Consider the following 20,991-nt stretch of genomic DNA (forward strand, 5'->3'; position numbering starts at 1 on the left):
CATCTGGTCCATGGTGTTTCTAAATGGAACCAGCCCTGACTTTAATGTGAGAGAGTAAAATGACTATAAATCAACCCGGAGAGGGGAGATGGGCAGACATAGTTCCCCTCAAAAACAGCTCAAGAAATAGCCGGGCTCGCCATGCCCCAGTCAAAGCCAAGCTGAACATCACATCCTGTCAGTTACCTTCACCCAGCTTGGAAACCTGCGAGCCTCTGCCCGTGGTTGGAAAGCAGAAAGAGGGAAGCTTTGCGGCTGGGGAGGGAATCTGGGAGGCAGATTGGTTATATCTTGCTCCATAGCCCTGGTTTCTGTACTGCACCTCCAGCTGGCTTCAGTTACGCACCCGCACAAGCCACGCTCTGACAGAAGGGGGTGAAAATGTGTCGAGGGCACAACGTGAGTGTAACGGAATTAAAGGCATAGGACTGATCGGCAATAGTTGAGGCACATTACAATCTTCAAACAGTAGGGTAAATAATAATGGTATTATCCAAAGCCCACTAAAGTTAATGGAAAGGCACCTATTGACTCCCAGGGGTTCTGGATCATTTTCATCAGTAGAACCTAAAGCATTTTTTATAATGGCGGTGGGCGCTGCCATTTCCATGTTAAAAACGGAGCACCAGGCCCAGCTTTCCAAAAGCCGCTTCTAGCTTTGAGAGCATCGGGGCGGGGCCCACAAATCGAGGCCTTCAAAATGAATGGCTGCCTCCAAAAAATGTGGGATGGGCCTGACATTGCGGAGCAAGTCAGAAACAGAGCAGGGGACAGATCCCAGGTCTCCTGACTCGGGGGAAAGCTCGTCTCTTTGCTTACCAGAAGGAGGACGTTTTTCTCATGACACTTTTACTCCAGAACAGCGTATGATGTCATATGCTTGGCTTTTCCAGGACCTGAAGTTAGACTAACAGGCTGTCCAGCTATAAACAAAAGAACAATCAATGCACTTTCAATGAAATTGTATTATTAGATTACCATTCAAGCAACCAAATAAGTGTTTTCCTAAGGGCTTGTCTACAGGGGGAAATGTACCAAAATATTTGTAGTTATTTTGCTCTAAATTCCTGTGTGAATGGTCTTATTCCAGAATAATTATTCCAGTATAACTATTTTGGCAAATTTCCCCATGCAGACAAGCCCATCGGGACATCTCTAAAGAACAGGGACAGAGAAATTTCCTGGAAAAATTGGAGGCAATCACATAGAAGATTAACTTGGTTTGGTACCAAAAGTTGGTTGATTCTTTAAAGATACTGGAAATAAAATGCTCTCTTAAATACTGGCTTCATTGTGTAATTAGGAAGCACCTATAAGACTCCTAGCAGTGTTTGACAAAGTTCCTGGCTCATTGACGGCTAGTTAAAACACTGCCTGACTGCAGGGTTTTCAGTGGGCCTATGGGAAGGGGATGAAGGGCTTATCGGCCTGCATGCAGCATTGAATCTGAGGCCAGTTAATGGGGGTCTTTCCATTGACTTCATTGGGCTTAAGATCAGGCCACTTGTAAGGACTGAAATCTGAAGGGAGCTAGAATAGAGGCTGAGAATGCACCTCAACATGTGTGCTTATGGGGTGTATCTACACTGCAATAAAACACTGTGGCTGGCTCGTGTCAGCTGACTGAGGCTCACGGGGCTCAGACTGCGGGGCTATAACATTACAGTGTAGACGTTCGGGCTTGGGCTGGAGCCGGAGCTCTGGGAACCTCCCCCCTTGCAGGGTGTCAGAGCTCAGGCTCCAGTCAAAGTCTGGACGTCTAAACTGCAATTTTAGAGCGCTGCAGCCCGAGCCCCATAAGCCTGAGTCATCTGACACAGGTCAGTCGTGGGTGTTTTATTGCAGTGTAGACATGTCGAAAGGGGTCTGCAGACACTGGAGTCCTGGCTTGCACAAATGCCATCGCTGGAGTCCGGCTTAGTGTTGTCAGGCCCTGGAGTTCAAAAAACATCAGTCAGGTCCCCAAAATCACAAGGTTGGCTTAAAAAAACCCAAGAGCTTTTTAAAAAACTCAATACATGTTGAGTTCTGTTGATTTCCTGTCTGGTGTTTGGGCTTGGAGGGGGGGTGTCACCTTTTCCAGCTTTTCTCTGCACCCCTGAGGACTAGGGTTTTTATTAAAAAGTCAGTGCTTTGCTGAATTAAATGATACTTCTCTTGTCGCAGCCTTGGTCTGTCTTGTCAGTTTAGTGACTGTAGGCTCTTTGGGGCAGGAGCTCTCTTGCTATGTCTTTGCACAGCATGGAGCCCCAATCTCCGTAATTCTACTACCACAGTTGTTATTATTTATGGGTATTGTGGGAGAGCCCAGGAGCCCCAGACAAAGGCCACGACCTCATTGCAGTAGGGCACAGACCAAACGCAGAACACAATGATGGTTCCTGTCCCATTGATTCTGGGCTGCAGCCATAGGCATAGAGGGGATTTCTGGGTGAGGTCCTATGAACTGTAGTTGCAACCCTGCAGCCCTGATCTTGGCTGGAACCTCTAGGTGTTACTGTAATACAAATAATGTGGAGTTATCCGTTGCTTTGGATATCACCCGTCGCCTTGGAAATGACTGCTGCGTCTGATGCCGTGTTTTAACCGCATTGCGTGATCACAGAGTAGGCGTTGGAGGGCAGTGGTAAAATGTTTGTTTAAGCTGAAACCTCGTGAATCGCAAAACCAGTAAGGAGAGTTACAGACAAAATCTGAGGGTTGCACAGATTTGAAAAAGGAGCCTGGCACGCGTCCTGATTGGCACAGAGCCATGAAGGGGGGTATAGAACAAAACACTAGTTACAGCTACAACTCATCTTTGTTTCTCAGGATAATGTTTTAAACTATGTTTGATATTTGAGCCAACAGCGAATAACAATCACCAATCTGCAATGGGGCGTAATTGGTGCCAGTGCAGTTTATTGTGCCATGTCTCGCTTACAATACATTCACCTCCCGTTTATGATCTTTCAGGAGACTTACAAATATAGCACCCGTAAAACCTACAGGGGTTTGTCGTGGAACTTTTCCATTGCTGTAGTGAAGAGTCACGACAGTATTTTGAATTTACAAACAGCTGACTGATGTCTAGAGGTCACTGCAACCCTCATCGAGAGGCTAGACATACTGCGTTCTGAGTTACTGCTGGATAGAGTATGATTTCATAAGACACAGCTGATATTTGGGAACTTTCACTACTGGATCATGCTCAAGGTTTCTTTTTCCAGTGAAACTTTGTATAGGACACAGAGCTCTCTCCCTTGGCAGTTACCGGTACTCTCCCTGTTGTTCCAATGTACTTTTATTTTAGGCAAGCATCAAAGCATTATCAAGGGCCGTAGGTGTGAAGAGTTGATCAGATTCTGGGGGAATTAAAGCAAAGCCCAGTTTAACGTTTGCTGAATCTAGACCATGATTTTTTGGGTAGGGTTCATTATCTCATGGAGGAGCCACATTAATTTCAAGGCTTCTGGTTCCTACAGAAAACTCAGCGGTCGCCACAGTGATCACTTCAAAAGGGAACTCCAGCAGTGGGATGGGCAGACAGCTCTGGCTTCGCCTCAGACAGCCCCCAAAAGGCTGAGGCTCAACAGAGGCACACGAAAGAGGGGGACGATCCAGGCCACAAGCAACCTGAGGAATTCATCGAAATCTGGTTCAGCTGAGCGCAGTCCCAATTCAAGAAAGCATCCTCGTTGCCCCTGCCGATGTAGGACAGCACTTAAGCACATGCTCAAGTCCCAAGAACCTGCTTAAATGCTGTCCTGAATAGGGTTAGATTTAAGCACCTGCCGAGGTACTTTCCTGAATTGGACTATATGTTGTGACAAAGTTCCTCTTCTACCTTGGTAGGATTTACTCGCCTCAGAGATTCATGGCAGCCCTCAGTTTGGCTGTTTTCATGAACCCACAGTCCAGGTCGACTCCTCCTGTGTCTGACCAGGAGTTGGGAGGTTTGGGGGGAACCCAGGCCCGCCTCTACTCCGGGTTCCAGCCCAGAGCCCTGTGGAATGCAGCTGTCTAGAGTGCCTCCTGGAACAGCTGTACGACAGCTACAACTCTCTGGGCTACTTCCCCATGGCCTCCTCCCAACACCTTCTTTATCCTCACCATAGGACCTTCCTCCTGGTGTCTGATAATGCTCGTACACCTCAGTCCTCCAGCAGTCCGCGTTCTCACTCTCAGCTCCTAGCACCTCTTGCTCCCAGCTCCTCACACGCACACCACAAACTGAAGTGAGCTCCTTTTTAAACCCAGGTGCCCTGATTAGCCTGCCTTAATTGATTCTAGCACTTTCTTGATTGGCTGTGGGCGTTCTAATCAGCCTGTCTGTCTTAATTGTTTCCAGAAGGTTCCTGATTGTTCTGGAACCTTCCCTGTTACCTTACCCAGGGAAAAGGGACCTACTTAACCTGGGGCTAATATATCTGCCTTCTATCACTCTCCTGTAGCCATCTGGCCCAACCCTGTCACAATGTCTTATGTCTGCCTGGACACTTCCTAGAAAATCTTCCTTACACATCCATCCCACTAACATGTCTCTGTTGGTTTATGCACTGTTGTGGTAGCCGTGGTCCCAGGATATTAGAGAGACAAGGTGGATGAAGGATATCACCTCACCCACCTAGTCCCTGTATTTCGTTTATATTATTTGACAAAAAAAAAAAAAAAAAGGGAGGGGGCAGTTCAGCTCCGTTTGCTGCTGATTTTTTTTGCCCTCCTCTTTTTAAGCAGCTCTTCCTTTGGGGCTTATTTTGGTTTTGCCCCACCACCAGTGCTTTGGTAAAGTTGTTCGATCAAGCAGCCAAAGATGAGAAAATTCCAAAAATCGAAGGTAGCACCTATCACTTTCATTCATCCATGTTGTGCATGCTATCTATATTACAGCACAACCAGGTCTCACAATTTTATCATGAGGCTTGTGGTATCTGGTGGCTTTACTTTAAGCCCCAACTCCTGGAGTCATGTGATTTATGTGAGCATCTCAGCTTTCCTTTAAAGAAAAATAAGAGCATTTCTAGCTCTTGTGATTGAAGAGAAGAGCATGAAAATGTGACCTGAGTGTTCCCTAAAAGCTCATAAACAGAAGGCAAAGAAAGAGAACCCCACATGTATTCTTTTTAACCCAATCCCATGGTTTATCAGGGCCTGACTCACGGTTTTTGAATGCTTAAATGTGGCTATGCTGCTTTTGTGGTATACATTCAAACCGAAAACCAATATTTTGAGTCTTAACATTTAACAAGGATTATAAAAAGCTACATATGTGTGACTTGGCTGGGTTAAAGTTGCAGCCTTAAGTTTTGGAAATTCCTGGCTTCTCCTAAGTGTAGGAATTCTCTCCTTTAATCAAGAAAGAATGCTGGATTTTTGCATTTAGCTGTCATGCTTGGAGGGTTTTTTAAGTGTGTGGGCGGGGGAGATAGAAAAATGGGAGCTACTCAGTCTGCAGAGATTCCAGACTGTGCTGGGTTGAGCAATAGAGCCTTAAGGACTTGGATCTGTAGCTGCTAGACCAGTAGTTTACGAGGTTCGCCCCCAAGTGTAACTTGCATGTTCTAATTAGATAAGCAGCCGCCCTGAACGGAGGCCTCCTGAGTTCTGTGTTAATGGCCTAGAACATCTTTGCAGCAGCTACAGTTTAGGGCAATGTCAAGATAGAAATTGCAACACCGCCCCTCTTTTGATTAGACGGTGACCTGTGCCTGAGATTTTAAACGTTTTGGGGCAGAGACCATCTTTCTGATCAGTGTTTGTACAGCGCCTAGCACAGTGCGGTCTTGGTCCATGACTGGGGCTCTTTGGTGCTATGGAAGTCCACATAAATAATAATAATTAATAATTAATTCAGAAGGGTCTCGCCAAGTTTTAAAAGTCAAGCCAAGTTTGAAGGAATTAGTTTGCTGGATTTAAAGGTGTGTACGCGTAAAATCAGTAAGACAGTGTGCTTGTATTGGCCTTCCATCAGGATGTAGATACTATATATTATTGGTCATTGTTTGTATCATCGTAGTGCCTAGGAGTCACAGTCAGAGAGCAGGACCTCACGGTGCTAGGCGCTGTACAAACACAGAACAAAAAAACAGCCCTTGCCCCAGACTTTGCTATTGCTGCCAACAGTGTCTGATCGTAGAAATGCAGGGCTGGAAGGGAACTCAAGAGGTCAGAGACAACACCAAGTAAACCTAGACCATCCCTGGCAGGTGTTTATCCAACCTGTTCTTAACAACCGCCAAAGACAGGGATTCCACCACCTCCCTTGGAAACCTGTTCCAGCACTCAGTTGCCCTCTCGGATTTGCAAAGGGAAAAAATGCACTTTTCTTTGGGATGTTTATTTACTTATTTATGTATTTTTACAGCGAGGGAAGCTTTTGTCGAAGCAGGAAACATGCTCCGGGGATATGTAACAATAGGACTGTACGCTGAAGATGATGCATTGATTCTGTAAGTGTTTGTTTTTTTCCTTTTTGGCAAGAATATGAACTGATCTGCACCTGAGTGAATTCCGTTGTATTTTAAGGACAATGTTCCAACTGTCCGGGCATTATCATAACTGTTCAAATACAGCTACAATCCATAGTGTAGAGAGGGCCATAAGCACTGCTCTGTAAACAGAGATGGGCGACAGGGCATGGATCACTTGATTACCTGTTCTGTTCATTCCCTCTGGGGCACCTGGCACTGGCCACTGTCGGAAGACTGGATGCTTGGCTAGATGGACCTTTGGTCTGACCCAATATGGCCGTTCTTATGTTAGCTAACTATGAGAGGACCCTGGGCAGGAATGCAGGAGAACTGGATTCTCTCCTGGCTCTGCCACTGACCTCCTGGATAAGCTTGGATAAGTCACTTTATGTCTCTGTTGAAGGAATCTTTTCCCCAGTCTCAGTTGCTAAGTTTTCACTTTCTTGTCATCTCACAACCTTGCTAGTTCTCTACCCACAGCATTGGCCGGGATAGGCAAGATCAAACTTATAATGTAAAAAAAAAAAAAAAAAAAAAAAGGCAGAACCTCCCCTTTTGCAGAGCAGTGTGGGGGTGTGGAGAAAATGTTCATCCCTCCTTCACCCATCAGAAAGAAGCAAAAGAAAAAGTCTCCCCCTCCGTTTTTTCCCCCTTTGTTGGTTACTTTTAGCTGCTTATTTCTCCTCGGCTTCCTGTGCAGAGTGGGCCTGATCCAAATCCCATTGAAGTCCGTGGCTGTCTCTCCAGACCCCATTCCTTCAGCCTTCAAAAGGGCATCAATCTCAGTTTATACCCTGGGCCCCAAGAGTTTCTTTGTGCTCTAAAGCCATGTGGCTGGGAACCAATAGAAGGGAAGCCCTTTTCTAGAGTTTTAAAGCCAATGCAAAACTTTGCCCAAGTCCTTGTTGACTCTGCTATATTGCAGCGAGCAGCTGCTGGCCATTTCAGCGTTCAGACACACGGCGCTAGGTGCTTCCTCTGTGCTGGGCATCTACAGTTTTCCCACTGGGGCCGGTGAACATAGACCCCCATTTAGGCCATAATTCAGCCGACCACCTCATCACATGCTCAACATTAAAGCGAATCAGGGCCTTTGAGCTCGCTCCTGCAAGGGGCCAAGCAGCCGGGGCCAGATTTTTAAGGGTGTTTGGTTGTCTGAAGAAGCAGATCGACACGTAGTAGGATTCTCAATTCACCGAGGTGCCAGACTCCCATTGACATCGGTGTTTGCAGCCTAGGGACCTATCTGCATCTTCTGGTGCCTAAGTACCTCTACAAATCGGGTTCTCCATGCTCAATCCAGCAGACCATGTAAGCACATGCCTGACTTGAAGCTTGTGAGGAACCCCACTGAAGTCAGGGCCAGACTGGAGGATCACGGTGGTCCTTTCTGACCTTAAAGGTCTATCAGTCAAGCACAGAGTTCAAACGCTTTGCTGGATCCTAGAGTGCTCAGGACCTTACAGGATTGAGACCCTGATGACTTCAAGTCTCTCTCCCTCCCCTGCCTTTCCCCACAGTGTACTTACTCCAGCCCCTAAGGACATAAACAATGCGTTGTGCGTAAGATGTTGTATTCAATTGTTGTAATAAACCATTTTCCTGTAGGGCCCGTAAATACGCTGTTCCTCTTCCAGCGCTGCTTCTAGCTAGGCATGAAGATCACAGACTAGATAGCATCCCGCTATCCAAACAGAGTGCACCAGACATAGTTCAGACAATCAGGTCCCAATTACTGGAAACATTTGTAAGTATAATTGCTGTGTACGGTAAAAATAAACGCACTTTCTCAGTTACACGGGGAGTTCATGAGATACTACATGACCATCTGCGATGTGTTCATAGATGTGTTTAAACAATTGCTGGGAGGGTGGGGTTGTATCTAAGTGGTGCCTAGGCTTTGCACCATTCCACTGGAGAGGGGTGAGTTTCACACCCACATGCGTTGTTAAGCCCGCTGGATTCATGTGTCTGCGTTCCAGGCGTTTTAAACACGTCCATAATCTGAGCAGCTTCCACCCAACATATAAATGGCACCACTCCGTAAAATTAGCCCCTGCATTCTTCTGGCCTTGATCCTTTCACCCTAAAACCCATCTCACTTTGTTCTCTTGCAGCCAGAAATCACAGTGGAAAATCTCCCCCACTACTTGAGCCTGGAAAAACCCTTACTCATTTTGTTCAGCGATGGAGGCCTAAATCAAAGAGTGAGAATGGAAATGTTGAGTTTGGCGAATGGAAAAGGCCACGAGGCATTTCTCGCTTGCTGGATGAACCTGTGAGCATGAAAAAACATGTTTGCTTCTTTCCAGGACCCTAGCTCACAGCATTCTGAGGGATGCTAAAGCTGGTTCTGCAGTTACTGAAAACACCATCTAGCTGGTTTTTTAACCAGTTATTCAGTGTGAACTCACTGGGAATCATGGCAAGGTTGCCTGGAGAAGCAGGAGGTCCATGCCAGTCCTATGTCCATATTCCTATGCTGATGCTGAGTTATTTAGCAGTGATTAAAGTCTTTAATAATGTAGGCATGTACAACAGCGAAACAGTGACCCAAAGAGCCAAGTGCAGTCAGAGTTGAATGATGACTATCCATGTTCAAGGAAAACTACTAAACTATCAACTACTAAACTATCAATAGCCTTGTTCTTGTAACTGATGCCATTTATTTTTCATCCATAGGAGAACAGGGTCAATTAATTCTTGCTGAAGGAGCTCATTTGATTGATTTTACTTTCTGAGTACCTAAGGTGAAAATACTCATGAACAATGCAATGAAGGGCTGGGTGTGGGAGAGAAAGGAAAGTTTTCAAAAGAAGGAGCGAAAGAATTAGAGCAAAAGAAGGGACCGGCCCCGCCCAGCCCCAAGCAACCGACTTGCGCAACAGAGCAAAGATGACAGCCAAGAAACACAAAGTTGCAGGAGGGAAGATTTTTATCCCTTCCCCCACATGTATTTTTAATTATTCCATCTCTTAATTTTTTTCTCTTCCCCGAGGCGCCTCAATAAATTAATCAGAAAGTGCTCTGCCTGCTGAGAACTGTACTGCGGGGTGGGGAGTAATTTAGCTGATGGGGAAGGCACCTTCTTTCTTTTTTTAAGAGCAAACAACCTGGTTGCCAGTAATGTGTGGGATATAAGCGCCCCGTGAACTTTTGGCCTTCTCAAATTCTCCCTCCCCGCCCCTGTCCTCCACTCTTCTTTATTTAAAAACGAAAATCACCTTTTTGGAAGGAAGAAGTCTAGTTTCAAAGAGGAAAAGGTTGTGTCGTTTAAATGGCTAGACTGGGAAGGAGACGCCTGTTTGCTTTGTAGCTAGTAAAATGCACCCTCCTCTTCTAGGGTGAAATTCACGGCTGTGCAGAAAACCAGCCCCATGCCTCGGCAGCGCTCATCACAGGACTTAAGTGGTTCATAAGGCTGATGCTGATCATCTTCACAGGAGTGAAGTCACCCCCGCCCCGTGCCCCTACACAGTGGGCCACACTTCCTCCCTATTAAATGGTCGCTCTCACACAGATACATTAGGTCTGATCCAGCCGAAGCACATTTACCGAGAAGCACATGGGTAATCTTATTGACCTCCATGCAACTGGCCACATGCTTGAAGTTAAGCACGGGCTTAAGTGCTTTGCTGGATCAGGGCAGAGCGCTCAGCACCTCGCAGGATCTGGCCTTTGCTGCTCATCCCTGTCGAGGGTGACCAGATAGAAAGAGTGAAATATCAGGACAGGGGGTGGGGGTAATAGGCACCTATATAAGAAAAAGCCTCCAATATCGGGATTGTTCCTATGAAATCGGGACATCCTGTTCCTGTCTCATTGCTAAAGTGTTCGTGAACAAGTTCAATCTGATCTGTTCCACAGGAAAACCACTCCTGTAGGCAGAGGAGTCCTGAAGGCATATTTCAGCATTCCACCTCCTCTGCCACTTCTTGCCTGGGTGAACCTTCATTCCGGCGGGGAAGTATTTGCATTTCCTTCGGACCAATCTGTCACCGAAACGAACATTTTGTCTTGGCTCGAGAAATTAATAGCCGGGCTCGAGATTCCCAGCAGTAAGTATGCATGTTTGTGTGATGTTTCTAAGCACTGTGCTCAATTGTCTGTCATGGTTATTTAATGATGGGAAAGTACAGTTATTCTGTGCTTGAGCCAAAGCACAAATAGTCCAGCCAGAAAAGACCACTCGGATTCTGCAGTCTGAGGTGCGGCGCTTTGCGGGACTGCTTATTTTCCAGAGCCGGGTAGGAATTGTTCTGAACTGCCATCAGTTTTCTGCAATAATCCACAAACCTGTATTTGACCCCTGTTACTGAGAACTGGGCTTTCTCAATGCTGACTGCTCATGAAAAGCCTCCTGAGTCTGCCCCAATTCTCATACTCGGAACTTTCAGTGCTAGGCATGCAGCCTTCCTGTGCATTTACTGGCAAAGTGCGGTATGGGTGGAAGTGCGGTACGGGTGGAAGTGCGGTATCGGTGGAAGGGGATCTGGTGCTTCGCACCGTAAATTCTTTGAAGATGGAGTATTGTTGTTATTAGTAACTGTGCAGTGGCTTGTGTGACTCGGGAATTGAGGTGGAAAAAGCCAAAAAGCTTTTCATAATTCGTCCCTACAACAATTTCAGACTCACAATCACTAAACTAACACTCAACTTTGGAACAATGTGAAATATAAACCTGGTGTGTTGTTAATGACACTGGGGCAAGACCAGGTGTTTTCTGAGGCGATAACCTAGGGCCTGATCCAGACCCCATTAAAGTCAATGGAAAGACTCTAGTGGGTTTTGGGTTAGCTTCCTAGTGGCCAATAACAAGATTGTGGACATCCCTTTTTAACATAGTATCTACCAGCTGTTGTCCCCAAATCTCTTTTCCTCCACAGCTAAAGACATCTCTACATGCCCATGTACTCTGGGTAGTTTCTGGTAAGTGGAGTCTTTTTCTCCACTGGAATAATTCCTCAGAGATCCTAATTTCCAAACCATTTCCAGTCAATGCCTACAAAACCAACAGCTATATTCTTTATAGTACTGTTGAGCTCAGGATAGCACCTGGATCCTATGGCGACAGGTGTAGTGGTAGGGCCGATTGATAGCGGGGATGGCACAGGCGAACAGGAGATGGAGCCTGAGTGCTAACATCTAGCACCCTGCCCGAACGACTCTTTCCAAACTAAAATTTGGATAAGCTGGTTCAACTGGATTCTAGAGTGCTTGTTTAAAGCCGACTTATCCAAACACAGCAGACGTTGGCAATGTCAGTGCGACTCACATACAGCGGCTTGGACAAGGGGACACGCTTTTTGCCAGTGTTCTTGTTGAAATACGCGTCCCTTTCTTCCGTCGAAAAATTTCAGAATTTGAGACCTTTTGAGAAGCGCTAAACCCCTGGAGACGGTTTGGCGATTTGTCCCCCTCTAGTGGCAGGGCCACATATTAGGTTTATGAGTCTGCTACTGCTTCCTAGTAATAGACTGGTTGTTGGTGGAGACTGAACTCAGGACCTAGTGACCTAAAAACATGGCTTCTACTTCCTGAGCTAAGAATCGGTGTGTCCGCCGTGAGGCAGCGGCACCCTCATAAACCTGTTACGTGGTCTGGCAACTAGAGGGAGACAAAGCTCCACACTGTGGTAATATGTGGCGCTTTTGTGGTAATAAAAGGCCCTCAACAGCTGTATCGAATTTTAGTTTGGAAAGAGTTGCAAGACTAATTTATCTCATGCTTTAATGCCCACAAATTGTAGAATTACCAGTAAAAATATACGTAAGAACCTTTCTTATCTAATGGAAACAGTCTACCTCCCTTCCTTTCAGTAGTTTTCTTGAACAAGATAACAATCTCCTACTTCCTGTTATCAGCAGAGTAATGCTCAATTTCTCGCCTTTCTGTCCAATCTCCCAATCTTGTTAGGCCCGAAATGACACCAACATCGTTCAGTCTCTGGTGTTTCCCCAGAGTCTGTGCAAACGATCTGAATGTGCTCACCTTATATTGAAGGAATCATTTTCTCTATCGTGTGGGCTTTTCATTTGTGCCCACGTCCCGTTCATGGCAGGACTGGGGCCTTTGTGTAGAATTCACCCATGGGCAGAGTCAGGAAAGTGCCCCAGTGATGTCCCACATAAGCCCTTTTCAGCCTTAAAGTCCCAATTTCAGCTTTTGTGCATATGTTTATGCCTTGCATACTATATTTCTGTTAGGGCATTTTCCTTTTGTAGAAACCTAATTCAGCAGTACACTGAATTGTTTCTTAATTCAGGCTCCAGTTCAACAGAGCATTTAAGCACATGCTTAAGTCCCCACTGAAATCTTTTTTTTTAAATATTATTGTCAGAGTTGTCCCAACTACTTCATATGGCAGATGTGATCTCCACCTCCTCCCTGTTCAGCTGTGACATAGTAATGCATTGGAAGGAGATTTCCTTTGTACTTAGAACAAAGGATTTGTCTTAACACTAGTCCTCTCTTCTAAAGTCAGAACAATAGACAAGACATCCACTGTCCACCTTTTTCAACATACTTAATACTTTTTCATGGTGGGTGGGTCCAGTTTGGTTCTAGTCAAATAAGGTCAGCATGGTTCCCTTGTGCAGCAATTCTAGAGGAGCGAAAATAACTTTTAAAGAGCTTTATTTGCATACATAAGAACATAATGCACAATACATAATACACATCAAACATAATACACATAACACACGATAACCAAAGCCTGTTGGTTTGCATTAAATCTTTCTGGGGACAAAATGGTTTGAAGGAAGGGGATAAATGTGATGCAAAGCTTGAATTTTTTTTTAAAAAACCCACAACTTTGGGGGGAAATGGAGACGTTTTGAAAAAACACCAGTTTCTCATGTGCAAAACAAGAATATGGTATTTCGAGTCCTGTCCCTTTAAAACTCCTCTAGCCCTTTGGGAACTTTTTACAGGCGCTCACAGTCTTACGCACTGGACTTCACCTTGGAGGGCAAGAGATCTCCTCTACCACAGGAGGAATTTTAAAGGGCCAGGACTGCATATTGTATTTATTAAATTTACTGTATTATTGTCCTCAAATTAAAGGCCCTGTTTAAAGAAGCAATCCATTTTCAAAAATACAAATTCTTTGCAGCCATGAGAAAAACAAAATGTCCCGAGTAGCTCATGGAAACTGCAGTTAAATTGTGATTTTCATAGCTGACTGAAACTGCTCTGGCCAAAGAGAAATGATAGGCCCTGGCCTGCGCTGAGAATCGCACGGTGAGGGATCTACAGGACCATGCAGTTCTCAGTGCAGGATCTGGGCCTACTTGCCATCCATTGTGCCCCAACGCTTGGTCATTAACTTCTGATTGTATCCTCTTCTCAGCTACTTTGTCTGATGAAGCCTGGAAGCCTCCTCTTCCTGCTTACAATTTCTTACACATGATGAAGGCCACCCTGCCTGAATTCACAGTGCACGCAGTTTATAGTCGTGGTGGCACCGATGAGCTGCAGCAGGCAGAGGAGGTCTCTGAGGAGAAGTCGACTGTCCGAGAGGAGCAGGTGGAAGAACCGGGGCTGGAAGCAGAGAAAGGCCAGTCGCCAGGGAGAGACTTGCGTGGCACGGCCCCGAGGCTGGCAGGAAGAGAGAAGCCGCCCAAGCGACACATGGAGCTGTGATGGCCAACGATCAGCCTACGGGTGCTAACAAAGGCCATTAGAAGGGTGACCAGGATGTTCCTCCCATGCCGATCCAGCGTTTAAAATGGTCACAGCAATTCTTTAAACCCAAAAGGGATGAGGTTGTGTGAGAAACTGGCCATGGAGTGAAGGCCACAGCAGGATTACTGTTTAAAGCCCCATTTCCAAGCTGATCAAGCGCAGGTCATTCTGTCTAGCACTACGATCTGTGTTACAACTGCCGGTCTCTGAGAATGTTCCTGCGGGTGCATCCCACTGGCCAGATGGTCAGGTCACTGCATAAATCTCACCCGTTGTATTGCGTTTCATGGCAAATCAGGAAGGGAAATAGCCTGGCATTCTACTTTTTGCAAGCTGATCAGGATGTGAACAAGCTAATTCCTATGGCTGAGGGCTCTGTCCACACACCGAACTCGCCCAGTCTAGTTAAAGCCATAGTGTATGCGCAGTTATACTGGTATAAATGTGATTACGCCAGCATAAGGCACCTTTATACCAGTATAACTGCGTCCACACTAGGAGCTGTACTGGTATAACCATGTTGGTAGAAAAATCACACCCCTCATGGAAATAGTGACATCGGTACAAAAGCCACGTGTGGCGGTGGCCTTAGAAAAGGGGAACGGAGTGGTGAAGACAAACACACTGGACTTCCCAGGTCTTGTCTTTCCCCTGACTGCTTGGGTAGGCCTAGCTCTGCTCAGCTGAGTCCATCACTCTGCTGTTTCGGAGCAGGGATGGGCCCGGACATACAAACTGGCTGGCTCCCTGCAGGCTGATTGCAGGCAGCCGTCACCAATCGTCTCACAGTTCATCCCGTGATGACTAGTCAGCGGGCTGCGACGTGAGCAGACTAGGAAGGGAGAGCATGGAAGGACAGCCGTTCAGACTGGGCAGAAGGCATCAGGGTTTAAAAGGAAGAGTCTGCAGTGACCCAGGCCAGAGAGCCAAGGCTACTGGGAGATCTGTTTCACATCCTCTTCCAGATTGGGAGACTTACCACCCCGGAAAAAGGCAGCATCCCTTCGGCGCTTGCTTCCCTTTTACAATCAAGGGTGGTGGTAATCCACGTTCCCTCTACGGTGCACAGCGATGCAGGAGGCTGCACAGTTAATTAGCAGAGCCGCGCACTGCACTCGGGCGTGGCCACGGGTGGGCCTGGAAGATGGCAGTGGGGTGAGGAGGGGGCTGGTGATGGGATGGGGTGTGCAGGGCTGCGGTGAGGAGAGACGCCTCTCCCTCTCCATCCCCGGGGCTGTGGCGATGGGGTGAGAGGCCTCTCCCTCCCAGCTCTGGGGCTGCAGCGGGGGAGCGAGGCACCTCTCCCTCCCCGCCCTGGGGCTGCGGTGCGGGGAGAGACGCTCTCCCCCAGCCCAAGTGCTGCTGAGGGGAGAGAGGGCTCGGGGGAGTCCTCTCTCCACGCCCCAGCCCCAGGGCAGCCTACACCCCAAACCCCTCATCACCCGGCCCCACCCCAGAGACCGCACCTCCAGCTGGAGCCCTCCCCCCTGCACCCCAACCCTCTGCCTCAACTCTGAGGCCCCTCCCAAACTCTGAACCCCACAGCCCCACCTCCACCACACATCACCTCCATATTGGTGCACATAACAAAAATTCATTCTGCACAGGGGTGGGAAAAATTAGCAGGAACACTGATGGTAACGTATTCATTTGTGGGGCCTAATCCACGGGGGCTACTCACGGGGGCCTGGACTGCAGGATCAGGCACCTGCTAGGAAGGGAAGAAGTTTAAGGCCTGGTCAAGATCCGTTGAAGGCTGCAGGAATGTTTGTGCACAGGATCAGCTGGCATCCGCTCATTTCAACAAACTGCCCTTGGAACGAGCCCTTCACACCCCTGGGCTCAATTGCCCAGACTCCTTTATAGTGTTAACACACGCACAAAAATGCTAATCAATTGCTCAGAGCATTGTAAAATGCTGTGTTTTCCCAGACCTACGTGCTGCCTAGGTACCCCAGTGATGGGAGTTATTTGGAATGCCTAGGTGGATAGAAATAGACGTAGAGCTGTTTGGTTTTCCTGAGGTCCCTGCCTGAAACAGACCGTTTCTTGACCTAGTTTTGAAGGCAGGCTTCAAAGCAGACGTTTCTTTTTTTTCTTCAAGGTTGTATTATGAATCTAACACAGGCCTATCGGTTAATCGCAGTTAACTCATGAGATTAACTCCAAAAAATGAATCGCGATTAATCGCAGTTTTCATCACACTGTTAAGCAATAGAATACCGGTTGAAATGTATTAAATATTTTTGGATGTTTTTCTACATTTTCAAATATATTGATTTCTATGACAACACAGAGTAAAAAGGGGTACAGCGCTCACTTTATAGTATTATTTTTATTACAAATATTTGCACTGTAAAAATGATAAACAAAAGAAACAGTATTTTCCAATTCACCTCATACAAGCACTGTCGCGCAATCTTTTTATCATGAAAGTGCAACTGACAAATGTCGATTTTTTTTGGTTACGTAACTGCACTCAAAAACAAAACAATGTAAAACTTTAGAGCCTGCAAGTCCACTCAGTCCTACTTCTTATTCAGCCAATCGCTAAGACAAACAAATTTGTTTACATTTACGGGAAATACTGCTGCCAGCTTCTTGTTTACAGTGTCACCTGAAAGTGAGAGCAGGCGTTTGCACAGCACTTTTGTAGCCGGCGTTGCAAGGTATTTACGTGCCAGATATAAAAATTTTATTAAAGCTAATGTAAAAATTATATAATGCACAGGTTGAGAAAAGTGTGTCTGTACATCTGGATATAGTGTTTAGATTATCCACAGATACAAAGTTTGTTTATAAACTCATAAGATAACATCTAGTACATAATCTGCAGTAACCCAAATTCAGATGAATAAATTTAATGATACAGTTTAGATATTTGAATCCGAATACTCAGGTACCTCACTCAAGAAAAGTTATACAGAGAGTTAGTTGTAGAAGCTATAGGAAGGAGTGTAGATTGTCCCTCAGTAATTGAGCATTTAGGATGGGTTGTCCCTTAATAGATATAATCAATCAGAGAAGTTTTTCAGTTACTTTCCGGTTTCGCTTCTCTTCGGCACTCCAGCTCATCTCTCCTGGTATTGCCGATGTCCGGTTCTAGATAGATGTCCCTTGAAAATGTAGAAAACATCCAAAAATATTTAAACAAATTGTATTTTATTATTGTTTAACAGTGCGATTTAATTTTTTTAAACGCTTGACAGCCCATACCTAATATAAAAAGAGTAGGAGTCTGTAGTGCTGTGAACTATTCCCAAGGGAAATAAAGGGAACAAAGTGAACTGGATCCTCAGCTGGTGTCGATCCGTTCTAGTCTACAGAGGTTCTGATGCCACGCTCTTCACTAGTAGCTGAGCGCCTTCTAGTAGTGACTGAAGCAACGTGACCAACATCTGGGACATGCTCTTTGCTCTCTCATCCTATCCCCAGGAAGAGAAGCGTGCACAGGGGTTTTTTATAACCTATACCCAGGATCTGCGTAACGCCATTGGCTTCGGTGCAGCTGTGATGACTGACAATCGAGGATCTGGCCCGGTGTGTTTCATTAGTCGGGCCCTACCAAAGTCACCCTCCATTTTGGTCAATTTCACAGCCATGGTATTTTAAAAATCATAAATTTCATGCTTTTAGCTATTTAAATCTGAAATTTCCTGGTGTTGTAATTGTAGGGGGTCCTGACCCAAAAAGGAGTTGGGGGGGCGGGTCGCAAGGTTATTGTAGGGGGATTTGGGGTATTGCCACCCTTACTTCTGCGCAGCTGCTGGTGACAGTGCTGCCTTCAGAGCTGGGCACCCGGCCAACAGCCGCTGCTCTGCAGCCGCCCAGCTCTGCAGGCAGCGCAGAAGTAAGGGTGGCAATAGTGCGATCCCCCTAAAATAACCTTGTGACCCCCCCTGCAATGCCTCAGGACCCCCAATTTGAGAAACGCTGTCTGCCCCATGAAATATGTATAGTATTGGGTAAAAGCACACAAAAGACCAGATTTTGTGGGAGGAGACCAGATTTCATAGTCCGTGACATGTTTTTCATGGCCTCGAATTTGGTAGGGCCCTATTCATTAGTGTAAGTGTGCTCACCGGAAGGTGTGATCTCTCTCTCGGCCCACTGAATGCTTACTTGTCAGAGGACCTGCTGATCTGAAATGGAGTTTGTGCCAAGGGAAGGGTGTTCAGATATCCCTGCTCTTCCTGACTGTTCCCTTTGTAATATGGCTGCGTGGCAGGGATGCTGTTACCAGGTAGGAGCGCGAGAGCCTCACCTTTGTTCCTGGCACTAGAGGCCACCCTTGTGTGGAAGGCGGGTGGGGAGGGATAGTTTTTAAAATGTGAACGGCCCCGTGAGAACTGAACCCACAAACTAGACCTTTGTGCTCGCTGCAGCCCGCTGCTCTCACCTGCAACGTCTCCCCTTGGAAGGAGCGCACAGGGAGGGAGGCTTTGAAAGGCAGATGACTGTGCTAACAGCTGTATCGCTGATCATGAACACAGGTGGAGTTCTCTGCTAGCAGCAGGGAGAGCTTGCTGGCATTAGCCACTCTACACCGAGTTACACTCCAATAATTGTCGTGTTGGGCCTGATCCTGTTGAAATCTAAGTGAGTTTTACTGTTGACGTTAGTGGGAGCAGGAGTGGACCCTTCACTGCCCCCCGAACAAGGCCCTATACGCTGCTCAAGACCCACAGTCTGATGGAGGCTTTAAATGATGCCCAGTTTAGGCTCTCTTTGCTGTCGTGAACTTCACTTTTGGTTCATAGGCACAACCACTAAGGGAAATTCCATCCACTGTTCACAGCTCTTGGAGAAAAAGAAGCAAGGGATTATTAAGGTGTCTATGCCAGAAATCTTTAAATGGAGCCAAAGGGAATGAAGACTATTAATATCCCCCTCTTTGTCTAATGCACGTTTAATAGCAATGCAGCCTTTGTGTGTGAGCAGGGAAAAGTTGACATGACAGCAAATGCCCCAGTATAGGTATGTTGCTGTCTTTTATCTACACCAAATCAAATCTAAATACTAAGGTCTTAGGCTGGCACTATTCACTTTGAGCCAGATCCAGGAAATGTCCATGTGCTAAATGTTAAATCGAGATTGGATGGCTTGTTCTGAAGTTATTGGCTTGGTTCAGAAATCACTGTGTGGAATGCAATGGCCTGTGTTATGCAGGGGATCAGTCTGAATTAAAGCCCTAAAATCTATGAATAACTTTTGCTCGGATGAGTAGCCGTGCAGTGGGACTACTCACCCAAGTAAAGCTAACCATGTGCAGAAGGGTTTGCAGGATCAGAGCCCTGAGTAGTCCCATTGAAGTCAGTAGCAGTTTTGCCTGAGTGAGGAGCACAGTATCGGGTCCTAAAACATGTTGGATTATTCAGGTTTAGTCTGGGATTTTTAGCTGAGAAGCTTTACTGAATTTTCCGACACCGGCAGAAAACGTAAGACCAGACCGATCCGTGCATACAGGAGAGAACTCATCAGATGTCTGAGGTATACTGCTGCAGTGTTTGGTTATCATCAGAGTGCCCACAGTTCTCTTCATCAGCTGAGAAAAGGGCTCTGGGTTACATTGATGTATTTGCTTTGGGTCCGAAGCAATCCCGGGGAAGGATAATGGATGGACACAGCAGCAAGAGGGAAAAAATCATCGACAAACCTAATCCATTCAGGTGGTTTTGAGTGGGACAAAAAACACTGTGTTTGTAGGAAGAGGTCTTGAATCCTTAGGGTACGTCTACACTGAAGTGTAAGCCCAGGGTTCAGACTCAGGCTCAAGGCTAACGCCCCTTCTGTCTAAACACAAATCACGCTAGTCCAAGGCTTGGACCCAGAGTCCCAGGACTCCACAGGGATGCAGGGTCTGAGCCTGAGTCAAGCTGGGACCCAGGGTTCGAGCCGTATTGCTTTGCAACATAGACACAGCCCCACTCGATGCGTGCTCTGGGAGTCTGCCAAAAGTATCCCACAAGACAACTTTCTTTGTTCTCTGGACAGTCAAGTTTGGTGGACGATCAAGTTTTCCCACACTGCACCCTGAACAAAGGGGTAGAACGGCCCCACATTTGGGGAGGATGCTAGGAATTCTGGGATATGGGTGGTTGGACTTGAGCACACATAATACAGGGAAGACACAGGAGCCCAAGGTTGAGACCCAGGGTTCAAGAATTCCTAACCGGGGTTACAAATGAGTGGAGATGCTCAAGTTTTTAACAAACTCAGCTTTGGCTAGCTCAAGTTCTGCTATTCCTGGGCTTACATTGCAGTGGAATAGCATTAAGATACAGAATGAATCCATGTCGTGCTTCAAAACAGAAGTCCTTTTCAGTGCACGGTATGTATCAAGGGACTGGAATGAGGCCAATGATCTTTGTGTGACTGTGTGTATTGATGCATTTAAGTTAAATGAAGCACAACTACAGTGAGCATCAATTATATCCATTTCCTTCTCGGACATTGAGTATTAAAGTGTCATTTCATCTGTTTAAGCCGCAGATCTGTATTTCCCAGGACGTTGTGTTTGAGAATTACATGTGTAGGGCATGGTGACTCGATGTTATGTGCACCTGAGACATGTGGTATTGACCTTTCCGGTCTTTTCACTGAACACTTTTTTCGACTGTGTGCAGTTTACTGGGACATAATAAAGCTGGTAACTTTCATCCAGTTTACGGGGACATCATACAGCTGGTAACTTTCATCCAACTTTCACACATTCCTTTGTGTATTTGAATTGAGATGAAGGTGAGAGTCGGAGGATACAATACATAATGTACAAAAGGAACGACATGAGTCTCATAAAATGAAAACCAATTTACTTGGCAAAACTAGCTAACAAAGTCTCCCCAGCAGCTGACTG

At 46.3% G+C, this 20,991-nt stretch overlaps 1 protein-coding gene across 8 annotated transcripts in view; it reads left to right on the forward strand.

Annotated features, from left to right (window-relative positions):
• TXNDC16 (thioredoxin domain containing 16) overlaps nt 1–20,681 on the forward strand; it is an 84,721-nt gene extending 64,040 nt beyond the window's left edge. For 7 of the 8 annotated variants that reach the window (XM_043550145.1, XM_043550146.1, XM_037901308.2 and 4 more), the window contains 5 exons: nt 6,344–6,428; nt 8,058–8,196; nt 8,567–8,727; nt 10,317–10,507; nt 13,801–20,681. In XM_043550145.1, coding sequence (XP_043406080.1) covers nt 6,344–6,428; nt 8,058–8,196; nt 8,567–8,727; nt 10,317–10,507; nt 13,801–14,093 — 869 coding nt within the window. In that variant the 3' untranslated portion in view covers nt 14,094–20,681. Of the gene's footprint in view, nt 1–6,343; nt 6,429–8,057; nt 8,197–8,566; nt 8,728–9,131; nt 9,475–10,316; nt 10,508–13,800 lie in introns of those variants that run through there. The other variant, XM_037901309.2, reaches the window with a different exon arrangement.
• Nucleotides 20,682–20,991: the final 310 nt, after the last annotated feature.

The sequence above is a fragment of the Chelonia mydas genome, chromosome 6 (assembly GCF_015237465.2).
Source record: "Chelonia mydas isolate rCheMyd1 chromosome 6, rCheMyd1.pri.v2, whole genome shotgun sequence".
Classification (NCBI taxonomy): Eukaryota; Metazoa; Chordata; order Testudines; family Cheloniidae; genus Chelonia; species Chelonia mydas.